The sequence below is a fragment of the Cygnus olor genome, chromosome 7 (assembly GCF_009769625.2).
Source record: "Cygnus olor isolate bCygOlo1 chromosome 7, bCygOlo1.pri.v2, whole genome shotgun sequence".
NCBI lineage: Eukaryota > Metazoa > Chordata > Aves > Anseriformes > Anatidae > Cygnus > Cygnus olor.
Genome location: NC_049175.1, coordinates 35,534,553 through 35,557,170, shown reverse-complemented (window position 1 = coordinate 35,557,170; position 22,618 = coordinate 35,534,553). Strand labels below are relative to the sequence as shown.

General features: G+C 45.4%; 1 protein-coding gene across 4 annotated transcripts in view; it reads right to left on the bottom strand.

Annotated features, from left to right (window-relative positions):
• DOCK1 (dedicator of cytokinesis 1) overlaps positions 1 to 22,618 on the bottom strand; it is a 283,861-nt gene that overhangs the window by 88,539 nt on the left and 172,704 nt on the right. Inside the window, exon 30 of one of the 4 annotated variants that reach the window (XM_040563059.1) lies at positions 19,540 to 20,937. The exons of the other annotated variants lie outside the window; for them this stretch is intronic. Within the exon in view, the coding sequence (XP_040418993.1) occupies positions 20,820 to 20,937 (118 nt within the window). The 3' untranslated portion in view covers positions 19,540 to 20,819. Of the gene's footprint in view, positions 1 to 19,539; positions 20,938 to 22,618 lie in introns of those variants that run through there. 4 annotated transcript variants of the gene reach the window in all.

The window sequence follows — 22,618 nt, the reverse complement described above, 5'->3', positions numbered from 1 at the left end:
GAGTGAGGTTGTAAAAGGCACTATTATGATGTCATTTCAGTTAATTTAGACGGAGGGATAATGAATGCTTTATTACAGCCGATCAGCCTCCCTGCACATCACCACGCTTTGCATGCTTGAGCTTTTGCTGCTCTGGGAGACAAATTTACTGTGCATATATGAGACAGACTACTCTTATCTTGTCAGACTGCCTATGAAACAACAGACCTAGACCTTGAAATCCCAGTGCAAAATCCAAACCTGAGCAAATGCTCACTAAGGCATGAATAGCAATGTCTTCTTTTAAAGAGCAATCACTTCAAATACCTTCACCTTAGTTTTCAGCTTCTCAGTTGCAAAGCACGGTTAAGTTTTAAACAACTTTTCACTCACGTGTGAGTTAAAACTTGTGCTTTAATATACCCCTACAAGCACTTTTTCCTTAGCATCACATACAGTATGTGATCCTCCAATGACTGTGACCCTGGAACATAGAAAACACATAATATGAAGGTACATATTATGTACATATGAGTCAAAATCATTGAAAAGTGTGAGCATGAAGGTATCTGACCTCCTTGCATCTCCCGCCAATCTTCTCCCTCTCCAAATTCTCTCTTTCTTTTCTTGTGCTGGTATTACTGTTCATCCTTTTTCACACCTCCAAACTTAACAACTGCCCAGGCCCCATTGAGGTTTCCAAAATCCTTTTTATTTTACACTTCTGTATATAACAGTTCCTCTGTCCAGCCTACTTCTCTCTTACTCTTTCTTTTTTTTTAACAGCATGTTAAAAAGATTCCTCGCACTATATTCCTTCTAATTCATCGGGCTAAAGAGCAGTCAAAACATGGAGGGAAAAAAAAAAGAAACACAAACTTTGATCATTTGCTTTCTTTTGAATTACAATTCCTGGACTGACTATGATAATAGCCCTGAGTAATCCCAAAGACGACTTGCTACTAAATACCTACATTAGCATAATCTTCTCATAATGTCTACTTCACACCAGCACAGGTGCACCGTGTCACTTTATTAACCTATTTTCTAATAAATATTTCAGAAACAGTTTTAGCATATTATCTATAACCACTGACACCTCTTCCCTAATTTATATTCAGTGCTGTGTGTCCTCTAAAACAATGGGGACAGACGAATGAAAAACAACTGCAAGTCGCAAAATTCTGAAGGACGAATTTGTGGTCTGACTATACCAATGGTAGACACCATGCAACGCTCACAATGGTTTTTTTTGTTTGTTTGTTTGTTTTGTTTTGTTTTTTACAAACCACCTTTTCAGTACAGTTATCTCACACGTTAAGATCAATTTTTGCAAAACAACCCTGTTGGAATAGACAGGCAAAAGTGCTATAGCACTGGACAATCAAATGAGAAATGTTAACAGAAATAAACAATTCAAAATAAAGTTTGAATTTAAATTCCATTCAAATGTCCTTGTAGACGTAGTTTGCCTACCTGGAAGCGTGATGGATCTGTGCCGAGAACATAGTCCACCTCAAATACCTGCTGAAACGATGGGACTTCCAGCAAGAAAAGCATCCTTAGCGTGAGGATGGGCACGAGCAGAGGTAGCAGAAACCCATCGTGAACGAAGACGGGGCCGTGCAGCCACACCAGGACGTCCCACACCTCTGAACCAAAAGGAGCCCACGACCAGCACCTCTCTGTTCCTCAGTGTGCCCCGGGCCTATGCCAACGCTAAAATCGAAGAGCACCAAGGCAATGCCCAGCCAGATGTGTGTCACCTGAAGGTGCCCCTGAAGGCCCCCGGCCAAGCGGAGCAGGTTGCTCCGTGCCGTGCCCAGTCTATTCGGATATCTATTTCCGAGGCTGGGGACCACAGGACCTCTCTGGACAACCTCTGCCAGGGCCCGACCACCCTCACCATCCTCATTTCTCAGCCCCTGCTCTGAAGGGCAGGGTGTGGTTCCTGGAGGAGTGCAGGAAAGAAGGAACTCAAGGCTTCTTTCCCAAAAGCACCAGTAAAGTTTGTCTCCTGAAATTGTGTCTAAGATTTAATTCCAGCCACGGATATAACCTCATATACTAAATTTCACCTCCTAGGGATTTTTATGACGGAGTAATAAAAGCTCAGAAATGGTGTTTTCTAATGGAAATGCTACAAGACAATTTAATTTAAGAGTTTTTAGCTAAGGCTACAATACCGGGAAGCCAGCGTCCATTGCGAGCGGACAGCATCAGCGTTCCTCTTCCCAAAAGTTAATATTCTAAAGAAAGATGACTTACTGAATTCAAAATGACTATTTTATTACGATACCTGGCAAAATTGCAATAGATCTTATAGTTTAAAAGAAAGGTAATTTGTTGCAGTCCTGCTAGAAGAAATCTGCAGTCGCCTTAGCAATTAAACAAGCAGTTTTCACTTTAATGCACTGCCCAATAAAAGGCAAAAAGTCTTTGCTACGGAGCACTTCTCACAACCTGCCCTGGCCGAGTTCTGCTGAAAGCATCACTTCCAAGCACCTGTGCAACCACAGAGGGGAGCTGCGAGGGGTCCCATGCACTTGCCCAGGCTGCTGGCCAGGATTCGGCTAGGTTTTGCAGGGGTAAAATCAATAAACCCAAAGATTTTTTTTTTTTTCCCATCGCATTGTTTTTTTTTTTTTTTTTAAAAAGAAGAATTCAGTCTGGAAAGAGAAATAATTTTAAAAAGGGAATACACTCATGTGAAGTGTGAGAAAGGACACCGGGTAAATTTTCCTGCAAAGGGTGAATGTCCCATGAATTTGGGAAAAAATTTCAAATACATGACGGTGTCTCACGGTTTGCAGCAAGGGAACCTCTCTCATTTCCTGCTGACAGCACTGTCCTTTGTTACTTAGGCATTTCTACAGGTACCTTGAATACAGATTAAGGCTACTTTGGGTAATTATGGATAAATCAATAGAATCGATTTGCTACATTTCAAATTCTTTGACATTTTCATCGATCGTGCAATCAATTGTTTAGACAATTGCAGCTGGCTAAATAAATCTCATAAAGCTTGGAAAATAATCCTATTTTTTTTTCCTGTGGATATTTAATTACTTTATCAAAGTCCATCAGAGAATAGAAATGAGGAAAAAGAAAGGAATCTGCAGACCAAGGTGTGCAAAGGTGAGTTCAGCACCACATCAGTGCTGCTGGGGTCATAAATCAGGTGTGCCCCACTCAGTTGGCTGGAAAGGACTTTTTGCTCTGTACAGTATCCAAAATGTAAAGGTAATCATGATGCCTGATGGCAAAAAACTTGCATTGAAGGTAAAAAGAATGTAGCTTTTAGCCCTATGCCTTACCTTTACTTTTCTAGTCTAACTACCAAGAATCATGACCAAGAGAGCCAACTTTCACAAAATTAGGACCTCCTTCTTCCCCACCCCACGTGGTTAAAACACAATCTTCTTATAAGAGATGTGAACAATGTACCTGCAGTGGCTGCTCTGCTTTGCTATTCCAAGGACACTTCGGTTGCTGGCAGCCTTGTGAAGGGATCACTGATGCTAGAAACGTACGGGGGAAAAAAAAAACAAAAAAAACACCTTCCCTGAGCTTTAGGTAAGCCTGCATTTGATCCAAAGCGTTGCTCCCAAATTTTACTGTGACATAAAACATTTCGGGAAGGCAGCGGGGTATGCGAAGGAGTGAAGCGAGACGGGAACAGCGCTCGCATCCCAAGCAGCCTACTGCTCGCGTAACCCAGCTATTAACCTCTGGACAAGATCAGTGCTTTGCTATTCTTCTAATTTCTCTTGCAGGCTCCTGTCTGCTACTACTGTAGCAAGGAGGCACGACTGGAATGGAAGCTTTGACACGATCCTTCGATACCTTCAGCACAGCGCCCACCAGGGCCCGTCCCACCGGTGATGCTCAGCAGATTTGGGGCTCACGCGGGAGGCGTCAGTCTGCCCGCAGGCACCAGGTCACGCACAGAAACCGTCACAGGGGATACAGAAGTCAGGGTTAATAGTAAAAAGGGGCAGTTACGGCCAACAGTGCTGTTGCAAATTTAAGGGAAGGGCAGGGCTCCAGTGGGGAGGATCTTGCGGAGGCAAGGTGCAGGCAGAGGCAGAGAGAAGGACGAGAGAAAAACCTTTACCTAAAGGCAAACACAACGGGAGGGTGCATGTGGCTGGCAGGGGGAGAGGACAGTTACTCTGGAGCATCCATCTGGCTGCTGGCTTTGTCGGTGATGGTTGTTAGGGGATTTATTTTCTTAATTTTTAATTTTACATGGTGACTACTTACTCCCAGTTCAGTAAGGAAAGGGTTTTCGCTTCCTGCCCAGGGTTCACATCGGAGCTGAGCCTTGCTGCAATTAGCTGCCCCAGGTGATCAGTCCCGAGCAGCCCCACAGCGTTCCTCTCATACATTACATTTTTTCTGTTCTGGTACATCCCTTATTTTGGGGAAGCCCAGAGACGCTGATTCCTTCTGACTGCCTTCAGCCTTCATTTCATCCTTACGAGGCATGTGCTTTCTCCAGTTTAGAAGGGCTAAATAATGCTGCAGATAAAAACGAACCATCTTATAACAAACCGCAGTGGAAAGGAACAATCAAACCCATTTTTGTTCACTCCCCTAACACGCGTGCCACACTCGAGGAGAGCTCCAGGGCAGCAGAGGGGCAGTTCGGATGCCGTGAGCAGGCGTTTCCGCAGGGAAGCAATGTGCTCTGGTGCAACGTGGCTGAAGTGTGAGGTCTTCGGACGTGTTCAGGGCTCCGGAGGACCTGGCCCTCCCTGTGCCACGCCAGTCCTCCCCAGACTCCTCCCTGTGATTTTACAGCTGGCAATTAGTTGCTGCCTGGTAAAGTCAACACCTCGGAGGCAAATGCAATTAGGGTCGCAAAAAAAAAAAAGAAAAAAATGGCCAAGTATGTCAATGAGAAAGTTTCTGTTGAAATTGTCAAATTGTACTAAGTTGTGAAACCTAATTGTGGCTATACGTGCCACTGAGTACGGCTGTACCCCTACGAGTACAGCCAGAGGTATCTGTCTTCTATTAAAGCCACTTCCCTGCCTCCACACCAAGGATGGAGACCGAAGCTACAAAGTACCACTAAAGCATCGCCCGCTCGCTAGAGACCTACTAATAGGACAATAATATGGTCTTCAAATGGGACACTGGTAGTTATTTTAATGCCCTGGCTGCAGAGTCTTCCAGCTAGATCCTCCAGCATGAAATCTGCTCCTTTACCACTTCTTTCATGCAATACTTTATTTTCTCTTTCACTGTTAATCTGAGGAAGCTCTTCAAGATACAAAAATACGCTATATATGGGTAAGATATTTTTAAACCTACAGGAAACTATCTGGCTTTTGAAATATATATAGTATCTTGGAAACCCTTTCTTAGTACACCGTAAGGCTGAACTTTTATTTCTGACAGATGAGTTCGTAAGACTGCGTAATGACTGGAAGGAGCGGCTGCAGTATGTTGAGTCTTCATCTCCACGACAGCCGAGCCATACAAAAGTTTGGTTTGACACAGAGAGATAAGCGTGTCCCCAGTCCCTAGGCAGGTCTATTCACTTTGTCCAAAATACAGCACTTTGGGTTTGGAAATGACCCTAATTTGGAAAGTTCCTGACTGCAAGCAGAGCGGAGCACTGTGAATCCCCTGGCACAAGGGGTGTGAGGATCGGGGCTGTGTGGCTCCGAGCCTTGCAAGAAGAGGACAGATGGCCAACCACGTCCCAAAAACAGTGCCATGGGGATGATTTTCCTAGACTGGGTCAAAATATAGTTGGGCAAAAGGCTCGCATAACATTTATGCACCATTTATGCTCCTTTTATGCTCTCCTCTGGCCTGAATTGCATATTTTGTCTATCTCTAGACATATAATTTATAATGCCAATGGCACTGAAGCTGAGCAGCTTCTTTGTGAGTAGCCTGTAATTACTTTATGGGCTCAGATGGGTGACAGGAACAAAGCGAGAAAAAATCTATACCAGCCCCAGTCCTGGGAGTTTTTCCCTCCTCAAAAAAAAAAAAAAAAACACAAAAAACATAACATTCGCAGCGAAGATGTTTTTTTTAAGGCGAGGGTGGCACAGGTAGCAATATATAGTAACACCTAAAGCTGTCATAATCTTATCCAACTGAATATTATGTAATGAAAGAGTGTATCACTTTGCTGTTGAAAACCATGATATGTACTTGACGTAGTTAATTAGAGGAGTTGGGTGCTCTTGTTATCCAGCAGCCTTTCCCCTTGCCCAGGAGCACTGCTCCGTCCCACAGACCACAACGAACGCACCCAGGGGCAGGCAGAAGCTGCCCCAGCCAGAAGGCAGCTCCTGATTTATGGGAACACCACACGTCACCAAACCGGAGGGGACTGCTCAGCCTGGAGAGGAGGCAGCTCAGGGGGATCCCATCCACGTCCATAACTACCCGAAGGGAGGGCGCTAAGAGGACGGACCCAGGCTCCTTTCAGCGGCACCCAGGGCCAGGCCCAGAGGCCTCGGGCCCAAGCTGGAGCCCCGGGGGCTGCCCCTGGCCCCCAGCAGCACGTCTGTGCTGGGCGGGTGCCGCAGCCCTGGCACAGGCTGCCCAGAGAGGGGCTGAGGGCTCCTCCTGGAGAGCTTCAAACCCACCGGGACCTGGGGCTGGGCACCCTGCTGGGGGGGCCCTGCTGGGGCGGGGGGACCAGAGGGACCTGAGCTCCCCGCCCGCTTCAGCCAGGCTACGGTTCTGTGAAGTCTCGTGCCAGGACATCTGTATGACAAATTCACTCAAACCTCATACACAACTTGTTTTCTCCCTCCACTGCACCGAGGTTTAAGCAATAATGTATGTCTAAAGTCATACACCACCAGCTCGAGGCCCATGACACAGTCTTTGAGCATCCCGAACTTGCAGCAATTATACCTACCGAGCGTAGGATGGGCTAGGACGCAGGAAGAGACAGCGACATGCCCCGTGAGGATGAAGGCTTGTTTGGATGCAGACAGATTTTCCCGACTCCCAGTAATGAAGCTGCTGTTGCAGCATCGCTGAGGCGCCAGCACCAATAAGCCAGAAGTGAGCCGAGCGGCACGCCGCGACTAACAAAAGGAGCCTTCTGATAGAGGGGGATGCTGGCGTTACAGTGATTCATGAAGGACAGGAAAATGCTGCTTTTAGAAAGGATATTGATGCTCACCCAGATGGGACTTGCCAGCATTTTCACGTCCATCTGCAGCAGATATTATGGGAAGGCTGGCAAAGCGAGAAGCTATGTAGGCCAGCACCAAACAACTACGGTATTTGTCAAAGGTTTATGTAAGGTAAGAAGCGCAGTTTTCTGGACTTTTTCCATATCCTAGCAGACAAATTAAAGCCAGAACGGCATGCAGTTTGTTCAGATTTTACATATTTTCAGCTCTAACGTCAGTAGCACACAAACTGTGATCGCTGAAAATGGATACCCAAAAGATATTAAAAGTGGCTGCAAGTGGCACGCAAAGCTCTGACAGAATTTATAGCGCCTTCAATCAAAAGTTTTAGCATCATAGCATCAACACAAAAGCCTGCACTAAGGGTTCGGTTTTGCTCACTGTGACAGCCAAGAAGATGTGGGAAGGCCTGCTGAAGATTTAGGGGATGTTAAAATTGAACGTGGGCTATTTCAGCTTTCCTCATGTCCCCCAGGTCTCCGGTAGATAACAGTACTTTAAAAGAAAACATGTAACAAGTTTTTTTTATACATTATTGCTAAAATGACTTCAATACTATTTTCTACAAATGCCAACTGTGAGATAAAGATTCATTTTCCCTGTATTTTCGGAGCCTTTTCCTTTTTCTGTAGCTTCATTGGAAAGAGTAACACCCCCTCCCCTGCTATTTGGGCCATGTAATTCAAATTTTACTGGGAGAAAAAATGAAACGGTTTTTATGATCTTTTTTTAGATATACCTACCTTAATATTTAATCTGCTCTATCGCAGTTGTGAAATTCTCTCTTTAGGCATACTTAAAAGTTATACATTTCCTATCACCCGTGCAACGTAAGTAAGGGTGAAAATGAGCCTCACAAAAAGCGATTTAGTTCCCTACATAAGAAAGCATGAGCTGAGGATACCATTCAAGTGCTGTTCCTATAATGGGGAATAGGTTCACTTACGTGGCGTTCACTCTGATTTGTAATTTATTATGAAATTGTAATATTTTTATTCCCAAGCCATCATTAAATGTTTAAGAATCTAATGCCAGCAAAAGGGAAGAAATAAAGACTTCTGAAGGTTCTCCTGCGATGGCAACTCTGAAAGCGTTGACGTTTTCATCAGGAATAACCCAACTCCCTTTAGTAATGTCGCTCGCTCGCAGCGGAGGCCAGAAGCCCCATTCAGCCCTGGCCTTCGCCACGTGCCAAAGCCAAGGACCAAACCCCAAATTCAGGGCACCGCAGGCTGCCCCTCATCCCTGCACCAGCATCCCTCTGGGGTCACGATGCTGCCTGAGGGTCAAGCACCATGGGACAAGCTGCTGTCCCCAAACCCGGGCACCCCACACCGTCCTTCCAGAAGGGTGCCACGTAGGGTTCCCAACACCAAGCGCCAGGCGGTGGTGTTCCTGCTGCCCTGCAGGATGCGCCTTCCTGTGCATTTGAACTATTTTACTGGCTCTTGTAAAACATCTCAAGTTTTTCTTTTAAATAACAAGGAAAGAATGATAACAACCAGACTAACAGTATTCATCACCCCGAGGGAAGGAAAAGCAAAATTCATTAGGAGATGTTATACCCTGTAACATGCTACGGATAGGTTCTGAATATTTTCACGATTCTGTGCTACTCTGCAGGTCTTGGCATGCCACCTACATCCCTTCTGTACAAAAAGAAAATACGTATTGAGTCACAAAATAAACAGAGCTGAAGAATTTCCCCCAAACCTCAGCAGGATTTCAAACTGCCACCTACCTCCCAAACATTTCTCATTTCATTACAACATACTACCAACTGCTGAAGATGCTTTTGCACCTCCATTAAAATACTACGGTACAGCTCAGATACAAATAATTATCGATTATTTTCTCCGTGCCACAGTTGGATAATTTAATTGTGCAGACACACAAAGAAGAAGGAACAACGCAGAGTCCAAATTAACCCTACACACATTATTTCTGCAGGAGAATGTCTTAATTGCAATTACGCATTCAAAGACCAACACAACACTTTGTTCTTAATTTGTATGTCGTATAATGAATAGGTTTTAAATTAGTCAAAAAAAGTAAATATTAGACTGTGACAAATCATAATTACTGCGTGATCACAGCTGTATAAATTAACTTCTGCTAAGAAGTTTTCAGTTGTGGTAAACAGACTTTTTTTTTTTTTAAGTCAATTTGTACAGCTCAGTAATTTGGGGGCTCGTCTTCTCTCATTCGAAATTACTTAAAAACACATTTATAGGGTCAGGCCCGGAGAAAAGTGGCTCTGGAAAACGTAAGAACATTGTAGCATGTTGCTTTGCCTAAATTAACCTGAAATGTGCTGGGAACAGCACTGTGCCAGCACAGTTTCTGATGTGCAAGCTGCCAGCTCCGAGACAGGCCCTCCCCAGGCGCTGTGCGGGGTGGGATCCAGGCACAGCAACTCCACAGCACGAGATGAAATCTCACGCTGAATTTCACTGGACTAAGAGCTGTCTGCGATAAAGATGCCGAGAAGTGCAACTCATCATACAAGGGCAAATTAGATGAGCACAGACAGGCGATAAAGATAGATATTGAGCAAAATCAGAACATGGGATGTCTGGTATGACTCCTGGTAGGCCACCATAGCGTACATTATAACTCCTCCTTATGGTGTGAGTTAACATCTGTCCGTCTAGGTGACTCTAATACACCACAACAGAAGGAAACTGTGGCAGAACAACTGGTTAATTCACTCCAGGCATTGCTTTTTTTTCCTCTCATGCAACATTAATCTGTTATTTAAGTAAGATAGGATCACTGTATATGCCTGTTATAATGGTAAGCAGAATAGAAAAATCTGGAAGTTACTGTGCTTCTAGAACTAAACCTTGTGTAAGACCGTATGTGAAGAAAAGATGCTTAACAGTTATTTGAGGAAAACACCTTTTTTTCCTGTATGACTTAGCAACGACTGAAGAGAATCGAGTCCCGTGCTTCGCAGGCTGGAGTAGCCTCAAGACTTTCAGGGGGTCCACGTCGGAAGCAGCCTTGGTGGGGAGGGGCAAAACCTTGATGGGGGGCAAAACGGGTGCCTGCAAGTCCCAAGGCATTGCTGGGGCAGCAGGTGTCGCAGCAGTGTGGGGACAGGGACCCAGCAGCACGGATCAGTTTGGGCTGCCGGCCTCAGCCAGCGAGGACGCCTGGCTGCTCTGGAGATAACGAGGTGTTGGATTTCTTTCAATTACAAAACCTTTTGTGCCCATCCCGTTACACACGTCACAAGATGTTGCCAACAAGCAAAGGACTTTGTCTCAGAAGACCTGCCCCGTGTGCTGTGCAAGTCATATTTCTGACCCCCCTACCCAATAAATACAACCTGCCCTCAGGTGGATTCTGCAAATCACACAAACAGGCACGATCTGTGTTAATCTAGGAGCAGGGAAGTGTAGGTACGATGATGTACAAATGCAAGACAAGGTATTTGTATCTTCTGTTTGGTGTTAGAGAACAACTAAAGCTTCCCATTCACTCATGTGGAACTGCAGAGGTAATCTTGCCGCTGCCTCTGCCAGGCCCAGCAAGCTCATTTTCTCAGCCTGCGAGGAGTTTCACCACCCAAACGAACATGATCGATCCGGGTGAGAAGCACATCAGTGCTTGCCTACTCCTTCACCAGCCGAATTCAATATCTTTGCCTTTTATTTACCAGGGAGTCAATAGGGACACCTCCGCACGTGTCCCAGGCATGACCGCTCGGCTCAGCAGCCCCAGGGCTGGGAGGCACACGCGTGGAGCTCCCGAGGGACGAGGAGGAAGGTCCAAAGCCTGGTGGGCCTGGGCTGAAATGTTTGTGGGTGCTGGCAGGGCACTGAGGCTCTGCTAAGGGTGGCTTCATTTCTGTGGGGCCTGCAGGGGAAGTCTTAGGGTCAGGGCTCAGTCTGCATGGGGCTCCTCGCACGGCTCTCCCACCAGCACCTGGGGTCCATTTCTGAAGGCAAACACGGGGCAAAAACCTTGCAAATTACTGGTGGTTTGCAAGTATATCTTTTACTTGAGACAGCTCTTACAGTGCATTCGAAGGAAGCTTTACCTAAACTGAAGGTAACAGCAATAAAGGCAAAGCTGAAAAGCGGGGTGAGAAGCAGAGATCTGAGGAAATAAAACCACATCCGTAGGCCCCTCCCCAGATGACATGCTATCCAAAAACACGGGACACATGAGAGCCACCCTCCTCCTCCCAGCTGCCCCTGTAGTACAGCAAGTACTATGCATTCATTACGACAAAGAAACTGTTTTTAGAAAAAAACCACCTAGATTATAAACGTGTGAAGCAATCACATCAACACCTACCTGCTCTGAATAGACAATTTCATACCACACTTGCACTCCTGTGTGCACGTACGGTATGGCTCTACAAGAAACCACATCGAAATTGGAAAACCAGCCTTAAAGCCACAGAGATTGACTTGGATAAAAGAACTGAAGAAGCCTGACTACATAACATTTATTTCAAATTAATTTTCTGCCATCCAGCTACAATCGTTCATTTTTCCCTATGAACAGGATCTAATAAGCCCTAATAGGTAATAAATCAGATTCCTAGTTTAGGGCATTAAGAAACTGCAGTGAAATGTTCTGCTAGACCAGCAAGGTCTACAGCACTCTGTAACACAACAGCTGGGGCATTAAAGAGCCTTAAATCAGCAGGCTGTCCCTCTTCAGCCCTCTGACCACTCCCGTGGCTTCAAAATTTCAGAAGGAGAAATCATTCTTTATGGCAAACTCCGTAGCTGCAAGCAAAGCAATTTAAAAATCACTTTAGGAGAGCAGTTCCTACATACTGCTTCTGTTACAGATTACTCGGCTTGGGCATTTACAAAACGCGCAGTTTAAATAACACGAATGGGTTATCAAATTATTGTGATGTAAACAGATAGAGAAGTTGTTTCCAATCAACACATCCATTACAAACCAGCAACAAAACAGGATTATTTACTCAGCATCTATTCATTCCTGCTAATCTGGCACAGCGTTATGAGAACTGAGGCTTTACATGCAGCACACTCCAACCTTCAGGATAATGTGGTAATGCCGTACTTGTTGCCTGAGCCATCTTCTTGTACAGGAGAGGTGAAATAACCACGCGACAACATCGCAGCCACTCAGCTCTCGTTTCAAAGTACATCCACCTCAGTGGTTCACCACAACATGCTGTGACCACTTCCACCAAACCAACCTTCTTAGCTCCCAGCATCTGAGGTGTACAGAACCAGCCTTCCTCTTCTGGCTTGATCCAACGTGGTAATGACACACCAAGACGTTTTCTGGGAGCATCTTGGAGGTGCCAACCTCTAGCACAAAGACAGGAATCCAAAAGGACCATCCAGGTGAGACTTCACAGAAGTACGTAACTCCGCGGGTCGTTTGGGGTGAATGTTTGTCTATGCTGCGCTTGAAACCTACGCACTGCATTGACCTTCCTTAGTTTTGTATACAATTCCAAATTATTTTTCTGACTTACGCGCTGAGGACAGGAACTGTGCTATTGCGGTTAGAGTTATGGGTTAATGTTCATATAGAAAGTGTTCTAGTTATCGAAGTGGAGCAGAACGTTTCATGTGAAAATAATATATGATTTGAATTCTGGTCTTCACTGCTGGTTATCCACTGCATGAGCACAGGCAAATTACTTAATCCCTCTATGAATCAACTCAAACATCTGTAAGGTCAACATAATGCAGATGATCTTCCCCAGATGCTCTGAGATTCTTATAAAAATAACGCAACTTAATATTATTGCCGCTACATGAAACTGACACTATCCATCTTGCTTTACAGCAAGCGAGACATCTTTGATAACGGCACCCCTTTAGCAAAAATGAGTTGAACAAGTTGGTGAAGTTTCATTTCCACACAATGCCAAACTGTTTGGGCAACAAATCCCAAATACAGTTTCTCAGATTAAAATGTAGTAACAGCAGTACGTGTGTACACTTGCAGATGAGATTATATTGAGCCAGCTTGCCAATGACATGTGTGTTGCAATTTGATTACGTGGTGATTTTCCACCACGGCTAGCTCGCAGGAAAGTAAAATTTTAAGGTAAGCTAAAATCATCAAAACAAAATCACCAGCAAGTACTGCAGTGGTGTTTATTTTCACATAATTTGCTGAGATACCTTGAAAGAGATGCTGTTGCACATCACCACGTTCTCTGCTGCCCACCTACGTGCTGAGGACTGGAAGTGCTCACAGACCTGCCAAGGAAACACCTCTCGCCCCGCAGTGCAAGTCCTCGCTGCAGACCACAACCCCGCTCCCCTTCGTGAACGCACTGCACAGAAAGACAACACTTTTTTCCCTGGGATTTACTGCTGCTATGTTTAAAATCTCTTACTTTCATGTCAATATAAACCAGAGAAATTTAGAAAAATACCGGCACTGAGTTACTGACGTAAGAGAACAAAATACCTAAAAGCTGAAATTACCCACTTGCACCATCTTACTCATAAATTTGTTAAATTAGCTTAAAATAAACTTTAAACACAAACATTGAATACACTTACAGCTTTAAAAAACTGAAACTAGAAATAATACAAGTCAAATAATTTGATTAGGCACAGTAGTTTTTATCTCGCTACCAGATTTAGATCCTGATCAGCCCCTTGCAGGGGTACAAGGTATGGGATTCAGGAGCTACTGGGGTTACTGAGCCAGCAGAGCACTGCCAGACAGCCCCTTGCTGTCTATCAAAGGGCAAGAAAGAGAATGTTTTTTCCCTTTCCAATGATATCTGGAGTCCTACATTGTGTACAAACTCCCTGTGCTCTTTTTGAAAAGCCAGACTTTAATTTCCTCTTTCTTTTTATTATAGGAACTGTCTTGACTAAGACATAAACAACCCAAATACCCAGGGCAGGCTCTTCTCCCTTAAATCAGTGGGAACAAGTTGCACATTTTGTGACTCCCTCCAGACCTTCTTGGTGCCCCGCAGACCCTCAGCCCTGCATTCCCCAGTAGCAGACAGCACTCTGAGGGCCAGGCAATTTATGATTCAGGGAGAGAAAGAAATGTTAAGGGAACCGCTTTGTAAGCTGACAATGGCCAATGCGATTGCTTACTGCAGTCGAGGAGAGCTGAAGGTACTGCAGGACACCTGGAAGCCAGGGCCCGCTTCTGGATGAACTGCAAAACAGACTTGCAAAAAGTGACATTTTTGTAAACAGGAACTTTTAATTACCCTGTCATTTACAGATCAGTTGGTAGGATAAGAGCACCTTACAAATGTGCGTTTCAGTGCTAGGTATGTGCAACCATCAGCAAAGATTAATCAGCTGAGAAGTTAGCAGGACAAAGTCTTGCTTTTTTTTTTTTTTTTTTTGTATTTCACAACTTAAAAAAAGGGGGCTGGGGTGGATAAAAAACAGCATTATAAAATTAGTGATTAGTGAAGTTAATTTACAGATGGAACGAGGCAGAGGAGCACTCCTGGTGTGTGCACCCAGTGCATGTGGTGCACAGAAGCAGCTCCGGGAGGACCTGCTGCATGCCTCGTGCCGTGGACATGCCCGTCACCAGCATGAGTGGCTGCTCCCCGAGGCTGATGGATGACAGTAAATATCAGGATTGAATTTTTTGTTTGTTTACTCCAGTGAAATTTCTAAGAGGATTTGCATAGAGGAGTTTAGATCTATGACAAATATCAAACCCCAAATGCATTTAAATGGTTGTGAGCACTGATGTTGTCCTAGTACACAACAGTGTTCCGATGGACAAATTTCACAGAGAAAAGAGTTTTCGAAGGAAAGATGAAGTCCTTGCCCTTTGCTCTTAACAGAGCTGATGGTGCCCAGTTCCAGAGAGCCCCTCCTGCTGCTGCTGCACCCCCAGCCCGAGGAACTTGCTAACTAACGCGCTGAATTCAGACAAGCACCAGGAGAGAGTAGCACGAGATAAAACCTTCACATGGTGATCTTCTCTAAGCATATGAAAACATTTACACCTTACTTTTTTTTTTTTTTTTAAATCTTAGAAAAGGCTTTTAGGGATTGCTCTTTCCTCAGCCTAAGACTCTTAATAGATTCTGCAGCATCTCCGAACCCACCGCTTGCTCTGTGAGATGTCTTACGGTACTTGCACACAGGGTTATTCACTGCAGGGAAAGAATACCATTAGTAATATATAGCACTGGGACACGGGCAAAAAAAACACCTGCTTCATTATCACTGCAATTTCATTTAATAACACAAACAGGAAGTACAGGGTGGTAATTCTTTCAGTGCATGTCAGTCACCCTCTCTAACCCATGCCATCTGAGGGAAGACTGCTGCCTTTGCTGCCTTTACAGCCCCAGGAACCCCTCCTGCTGTCGGAGGATTCAGACTGGGAGCAGGGCACACTAGCCTCCTCCTTGTCCCGGTGAACCCTGCTACTTACCAGGTGGAACAGCACAAGCCCCATATTAAATCAAGGCAACTGTTATATTTCATCTGTCAGGCCTGTGCAGGTAGGGTTCCCGTGTCAGAACAAGAGAACAACTTCCACAAAAACACCTAAGCAAAAGGGATTGGATATTTTACAGGAGGGAGAGCAGCATGCTCCAGTGCAAACCTCCACGCAGGGTACGGTAAAAGTTTACAGATTTAAATCCTGGATAAGCCCAAAACAGAGGGGTCAATGCTATCAGGGGAATAAATAAAAAAAAAAGACAAACCTTGTGCCTCAAATGCAGCAGCACTTTTGCCACAGCCTTCAGCAGGGCAATATTTTCCCCTAACTTCCCAAGCAAACAAATTATCAGTTCACATTGCAGCTGCTACAAGTTATAAAGGAAATTAATGCAACAGCCTAACTGAAGTGAATCTAATGAATGAAATGTTATTTATTTTTTCCCCCATGGACTCCTATGTCCACACAAAGAGTTCTGTAAAGATAATACCTAGAAACTGATCAAAACCAAACAAATCTATTTAACAACTCTGCTTCCTTTCAGAGATGTAATTCAGTTCTGAATGTTTTTATTTTTTTTTTAGAAGACGCAATATAGAAGGATCTGGTGCAAGTTTGTCACCGGCACTACTCTACTATTCTCCCACGTCCTTTCATTCTGTGCAGTTTCTGTCCACAAATAATTACCGTGAAATCCCGACCAACCTGAACTAATGAAACAAAATCTTGCAACTTACAAGTGCCCAATGTCTGAAACTCACAGTAACGTCACTGCGATGCACGCTGTAGGACCACAATGTGGTGCGTGGTGTGCGTGTTCATAGAAGTGATCCACAGACTATTTTCCCATTTCTTATTAGCAGCTCTGATGTTGGAAGTTAAAATACATTTTATAAGCCAGATGAATAAATCACATATGCCAGCATAAATTTTTCATGATTTCTTCATAAATTCCTCATTTCTTGTTGTCAGTTGTCTTGGCAGAAACTAAAATATATGAAGCTGTAAAAACAGCCCTCTAATTAAGACAACTGTCTCCTTCCAGTAATAGTTGGCAGCAGACATGCCGTGTATCACCCCGTGTGCACACCGCAGTGAAGTGGCCTTCTGCAAATTCAGAGAATTGAAACAAATGTGCATCACCTTTGTCTAGGTGGTTATCAGCTGAGCCACTCTCTCCGCGACACCTGCTCCATCTCACAAATCCCTCGGGGTTTACGTTTAATGCTTGTTTCCATGTAAAAATTCATATTCATTACAAACCGCTTTGTTTCACTTAGGCGCTGATGGAGATTTTCAACTTCTTTGATAAAAAGACATGAGTTTACTATTTTTTTTTTCTTACTAGATCAGAGAGAGTAACTTCAGACAGGACAAATGAAGAAATGGGTGAAGAAAGCGAGTCCTTGGCCTGCAGGAGAACCTACATTAGAGCTGAGCCCAGGCTCCCCAAGGAGAACCAAGCCCCTGTTCCCCTCCTTGGCAATCCCGATGCAAGAAAACACAGCCGTGCTGGGAGAATGACCTACGGAGGTTTGCTCTGCATACCCAACAGTGCCAGCTGAAGGAATGCCAAGCTCAGCACACATTTATATCATTCCACTGCTACACTTAACACTCCAGCACTGAATTTGGCAAGGAGCAAAACCAGCAATCCCTTCACACACCTCTGATCAGCATTGACCTGAAAAGGTACACGCGCTTCTTGGCACCACCTCCAACAGTCGGACAACCTGGAAAGGATGACGAAGAACTCCTACAAACAAATACGTAAATAAAAATATCTGTTGAAAGCAGTGAAAATTACAGGTTTAGGTAGACTAGGAAAACTCAATGGCTAAAAAGCAATCACTTCTGGGGTACAGTGGCTGAATGCATGTGGTAGACCTTAAAGCGCGTGACCCTGAATGAAATGAGGGAAGTAAACCCCAGTACGAACGAATATATTAGGTTCTAAGTAGCTGATATCTCTCAGAGAGGAATATTTTCCTTAAAACAAAACAAAAACATTTCCTAGATGAAGTATGACTGAGGTGTTTGCAGAAGCAGCACACTGCAAAACACAGTGTGACAAATGAAAAAGCATTCGGTGCTCAAGAAGAGTTTATACAAAACACTCTTGGTTTTGTCACTCGGCAATTTTACTTTGATTTTTAAAAACTAAACATGTTTGCTGGGTGAAAAGGTGCAAAACAGTCCAGCAAGAAGAACATGAGAAAACAGCGTGGGAGAGAGAGTGAGCATTGCAAATGCATTGTAGTATCGCGCCTCCTTCCAAAGTCTCACCGACAAAAACATGCAACTGAAATTCATTCCAGAAATGTTTTTGTTTGGATATCTTTGTAAGTCAATTGTCAGAAAACTATCAACTATCTTCTTCTATATCTTACTTTTTCAATCTTGTATTTTTGTTTTGCCTTGCATACTTGCAGACATGACTGGGCTTGCAAAAGGCAAACCACAAAGTAATAAATTTTATCAAAGCCAAGCAAAGAAGGAAACTGAACAGCGATTACTGAATACCTGAAGCCTCAGAGGGAACGTTTCAGCACTCAGAAATAAGTAGTGTCATAAAGGTAAATAATTTTAAAGTTTCCTATTAATACAGGATCACCTGTTATTCCAACAAAGCCACTCCAGTTTGACTGCTATAAATAAATAAATAAATATTTTCAGACATACCCTGAGAACAACAGAACAGTGGGTTTTGAGGCTCCGTTGACTCGCCACCTGCAGCACATCAGCAGAAAGCTTCTCCTTGCCCGTGTGTCCCTACATTACTCTCACTTCACCTCGATCCCAAGTTTCCTACCAGCTGCTGGCCACAAACTCACTTTGCTACATCGGCATGGATGTGAGGAGAGCCCGGGGAAGAGCAGCAGCACCTGCAGGCTCTGGCAGCAGCGGGCAGTCCCAGTTATGCCCCGTGCCTGAGGAACTGTAGGACCTCTGGAGGCAAAACTTGTATTAGGCTCTGCCTCCTCCTATTAACACCTCCTGTTTCCCACCCTGCCCAACCGCAGCACCTGCGAGCACCGAGGCTGCAGCGTAATTGCTCTCAGCAGCTTTAGCAGCCTGCCAGCTGCAGCTCTTCACAGCGATATCCCCTCCGGCCACGAGGCTGCACGAGGTGTGCTGCTAACAGGGCACAGCTGGTACCAGGGCCCTGTGTGATGTACCCGCTGTGACCACGGGCGGCAGCTGGGGACACGAACCACCTTTGTGATATATGTGCTACCCACACGTTACACGCGGTTTAGGGATACGAGACCAAGGCTGGGATACGCGGGGCAGGCTCACCCCCACCAGCATCCCACCCGAGGCCACGCTGCCCATCACGTGGAGCCGTAAGGCAGCAGCACCCTCGGGTCTGGGTCCGGGAGGCCAGCACCGGAGCTGGGAACGAGCCACAGCACTGGGTGCACAGCCAGACACCAGCCCGATGCCAGCTGCTGAAGGACAGACGGCACCTGAGCCAGCATAAGGCCTGCCAATACAAATTGAGCTGTCAGAAAAAAGAGCAAATTTAAGCAGGCAGATGATTCTGTTCCAAGTCAGCACTTTACTTACACAGGTGTGGGGTTTTTCACCCCGTGGTGGTAGCTCTACCAGGCACAGGCAGGCTGTGGAGGAAGAGAGAAAGGCGTTGGGTCTGGCTGCGAGCAGGCAGAGGGGGAAACCTCTCCCATACCCAGCAGGGCAAAAATCTGAAAAGCTGGCAGGTCAAGGCTGCTGGCACAGCAAAAGGAAGGCAATTCTTGCATGTGCTGAACACCTTCAGCAGCTCAACAGACGCTGGATGAATGTACACAGATATCATATTTAAAGAAGGAAAATGTTTTTATTTAATTTTTTTTTTAATTATTGTTTTGAAGACCCCAAAAGAAAAAAGATCTTCTTAGATTAACTTTGGTGGCTTGCTCAGCCATTCGAAGAACTGGAGCTGTACAGAAGTACTTGAGAGTTTGTGGGAGGGCCAGAACAATTATTTCCTAACACAAATGATTCTGTGAATTCATTACCTTTATTTTAAGGGTGCTCTAACTGTGGTACATGTTCAAAACTAACGAATTCACCTCATCACTCCAACACAACTGTGCCAAGAACTGCCCAAACGTCACTGTCACGGGCTGCAGCAGCGCCTGCTTAACTCTGACTCCAAACCTTATACTGAAAAAAGAGAAAGATCTGTCCAGAAGGGCCTGCCGTGCCGTCAGGCGGTGGACAAGAGACTCCTCAGTCCTCCCAGGCAGTGGTACCAACTTTCATGCCGGTGGCAGCCAGTGATCTGGCGCTTCTCTTCTCTCTAAGTATCCTTTAAACACTTGTCTTACCATCGTACAGTCCGTTATGTCAGAGCATGAACAGTTCTTCATTTTTTCAGCCCTGGTTGTTATTCCACTGGCTGTGCTTTCTCCTACTCGAACTGTCACAGCCTGTGTTCTGGAATACAATTCCACATTCCGCACATGAAATACTTGTGATCCTAAAACTTAATAACCGTACAAAGGGCCTCATTGTCTTCTTGCACTTGGAGGCTGCTGCTCGCAGAAGCCAAAGAGCTCCATAACTGTCAGTCTTTAGAAAGACAAAAAGCCAGGAGAGGAACATGTTGCCAAGGGAAAAGCAAACAGAGGTCTAGGTGTATTTTACAAAAGTGTATTAAATCCGTAATTGTGCTGGTCAGTATTCTTGTAAATTATTATGAAAATTCTTGCAGTAAAGGAACTGGGATTTGAAGCGATGCAGTAAAATTATCACCAATACTCCACTCTAATTTTTGTTTTTGTACAACTCTGTTCTCCTTAAAATGGCTAACATTGAAAGGAGATGGAGATACAGTAGAAATGGTTATTCTTTTTCCCCTTGGCCACTCCAGCGCGGGGTGGCTGCTGACAGCGGCCCTTTGGCTCTGCCAGGTAAGGAAGCAGGCCCAAAGGGCCCAGCTCTGTTTGCTGTGTCAGTCCTAAAAGGCACAACCCAGGCAAAAAGTCCCCTCGATGACTCTCCAAGTCTGATAACCCCAGGTACGCTTTTGCTCCAGACCTACAGAGCCAGCCGTGCTGACTCAGCAGGTGAAGGACAAACTTCTCCAACAGCCCTCCAATTTCTTGGTTCCCTCACCCCTCGGGCTCAAAGCCTCCCGACTTCCTACACCCCCGGCAGGAAACGCGCTTCTTGCGTTTCTTCACACTGGCATCAGAACTTTCAGTGTTTGCCAGTAACTCTTACTCCTGCATCTCAAAACAGCGATTAATGAAAACAGCCAAAAAGACAACCTGGGCTGTTGAGGGTATTGATTTGCCTACGGAAAGTAGATCGATAGGAATCAACATGCTGAAGTATTTCCTGGGATGTTTGCACTTCTTGTCTGGAAGAAGGGAAAGGGGCGCTAATTTCTGTAATTTCTGTAGTTCTGACACTTTTTTAAAAAAAGAAAATAGACTTACAGTGCGGGACTATTGATTTTGCTGTAAAAGTAAATAAAACATTTTCTGAAGTGTGACTGACCAGCCAAAAGGCCATCCCCCCTCCCACCCCCACTGCTGTCCCTTTCCCGTGTTGAGAACAACGAAGCCACACCGTGACGGGCAGAGGCAGGGAACTCACAGCCCAGCTTCAAACAACAAACTGCAAACTCTTTATTACAAGTAATGGCCAAGAGAAGCATTTAAGCCTGAACTTGCATTTATAAGACAGAAATAAACATTCTTTGTCACTTCTGAAGACCAAAAGGTCGTGCTGGTGTTTTTGTTTGTTGAGGTTTTTTTGAACACCGAAAGAGGAAAGGATTAATAAACCTCACCTGCGACAAAGCAGCACACATTTCACTCACCAGGTATTTTAAAATGTGTAACGGTATTAACCTAAACGAGGCTGACATGGAAAAATATCAACTTTAAGTGAAAATTGCTACACCTTCAGTTTTAAAAACAGGCATCACATGACGCTAGCTTCTTCCCTTACCAGAACCGGTGAGCTGCTGACACGCTTTGGGATTTAACACCTTCGGCTTCGTTTGGTTACCCACTTCACGATGTTGCTTTCACAAGAACCCAGCATCACACGTTCATGACCATGCCATGCACTGTGTGCCAAAAAATAAAGGAGCTTTGTCGATGCGGACGGCATTTCCCTGTTTAACTCTGCATGGCTCATCGATCCAGCAGCTGACCCGCTGGGGTGCCCGAGCTGAAGTTGATAACGGAGCCGGCACACCGAGGTGGGTGCAGGGGTCCTTGTGTAGAGGCAGCACACGTGCTGCTGTTGGCAGTGCCTTCCCCCCGCCCGAAGGAAGGCAGCTGGGAGCCATGCTCATGGCACCACCAGCAGGTCTCTGTTCGGCAGCGAGCATGGGGTGGCCTCGGGGATGGAGCCCGCCGCTGCCCGGCGAGCGTGCAAGGACAGCACCCACGGCGAAGCCATACGCACCCTCCTCAGCAGACAGCCAGCCTAAGGAACTGGGACGAGAGGACGAGGTGCTGCCGAGCTCCAGGCCAGCTCCATCCAAAGTAATCCTCCGCCAGCCCCGGCCTGCCCTGCCCAAGCCCGGCGGGAGCAGGAGCAGCAGCAGCAGCAGCGGCGGCAGGACACTCCCATCATCTGTGCTCCCGCCACCCAAGGACGCTGTGACAATTTTCTCAGCCTTGATTTTTGCCACGCTTATCACTGATACTTAACTTTTCCCATGGGAACCTAGATCGTGCTGTATCGCAACCACTCTGTCTTGGAGACGTTAACAAACAAACAAAAAAGATGATTTTATAGCCTGTGTTAAAATACCACTTGGACTTGCAACGTACAGGGCACAAAAGGTAGAAAACAGCAAAATTTGGGTTAACAGGCAGGCACTGTAAATGACACCTGCATGAGCACAACCCGAAGGGTTCCCCTTGGCGCAGACTGGCTGCAGCTCTCACCGAGCTCTGGGTGCAACACTCCCCAGCACTGTTTGGCCCCTCTTGCTCCTCACACACTCGGAATTTCAATAGCGGTGATAACATGCGGTGCACTTGTAGTGCAAACACTGCTCGGATGCTCCTGCAGCCCCA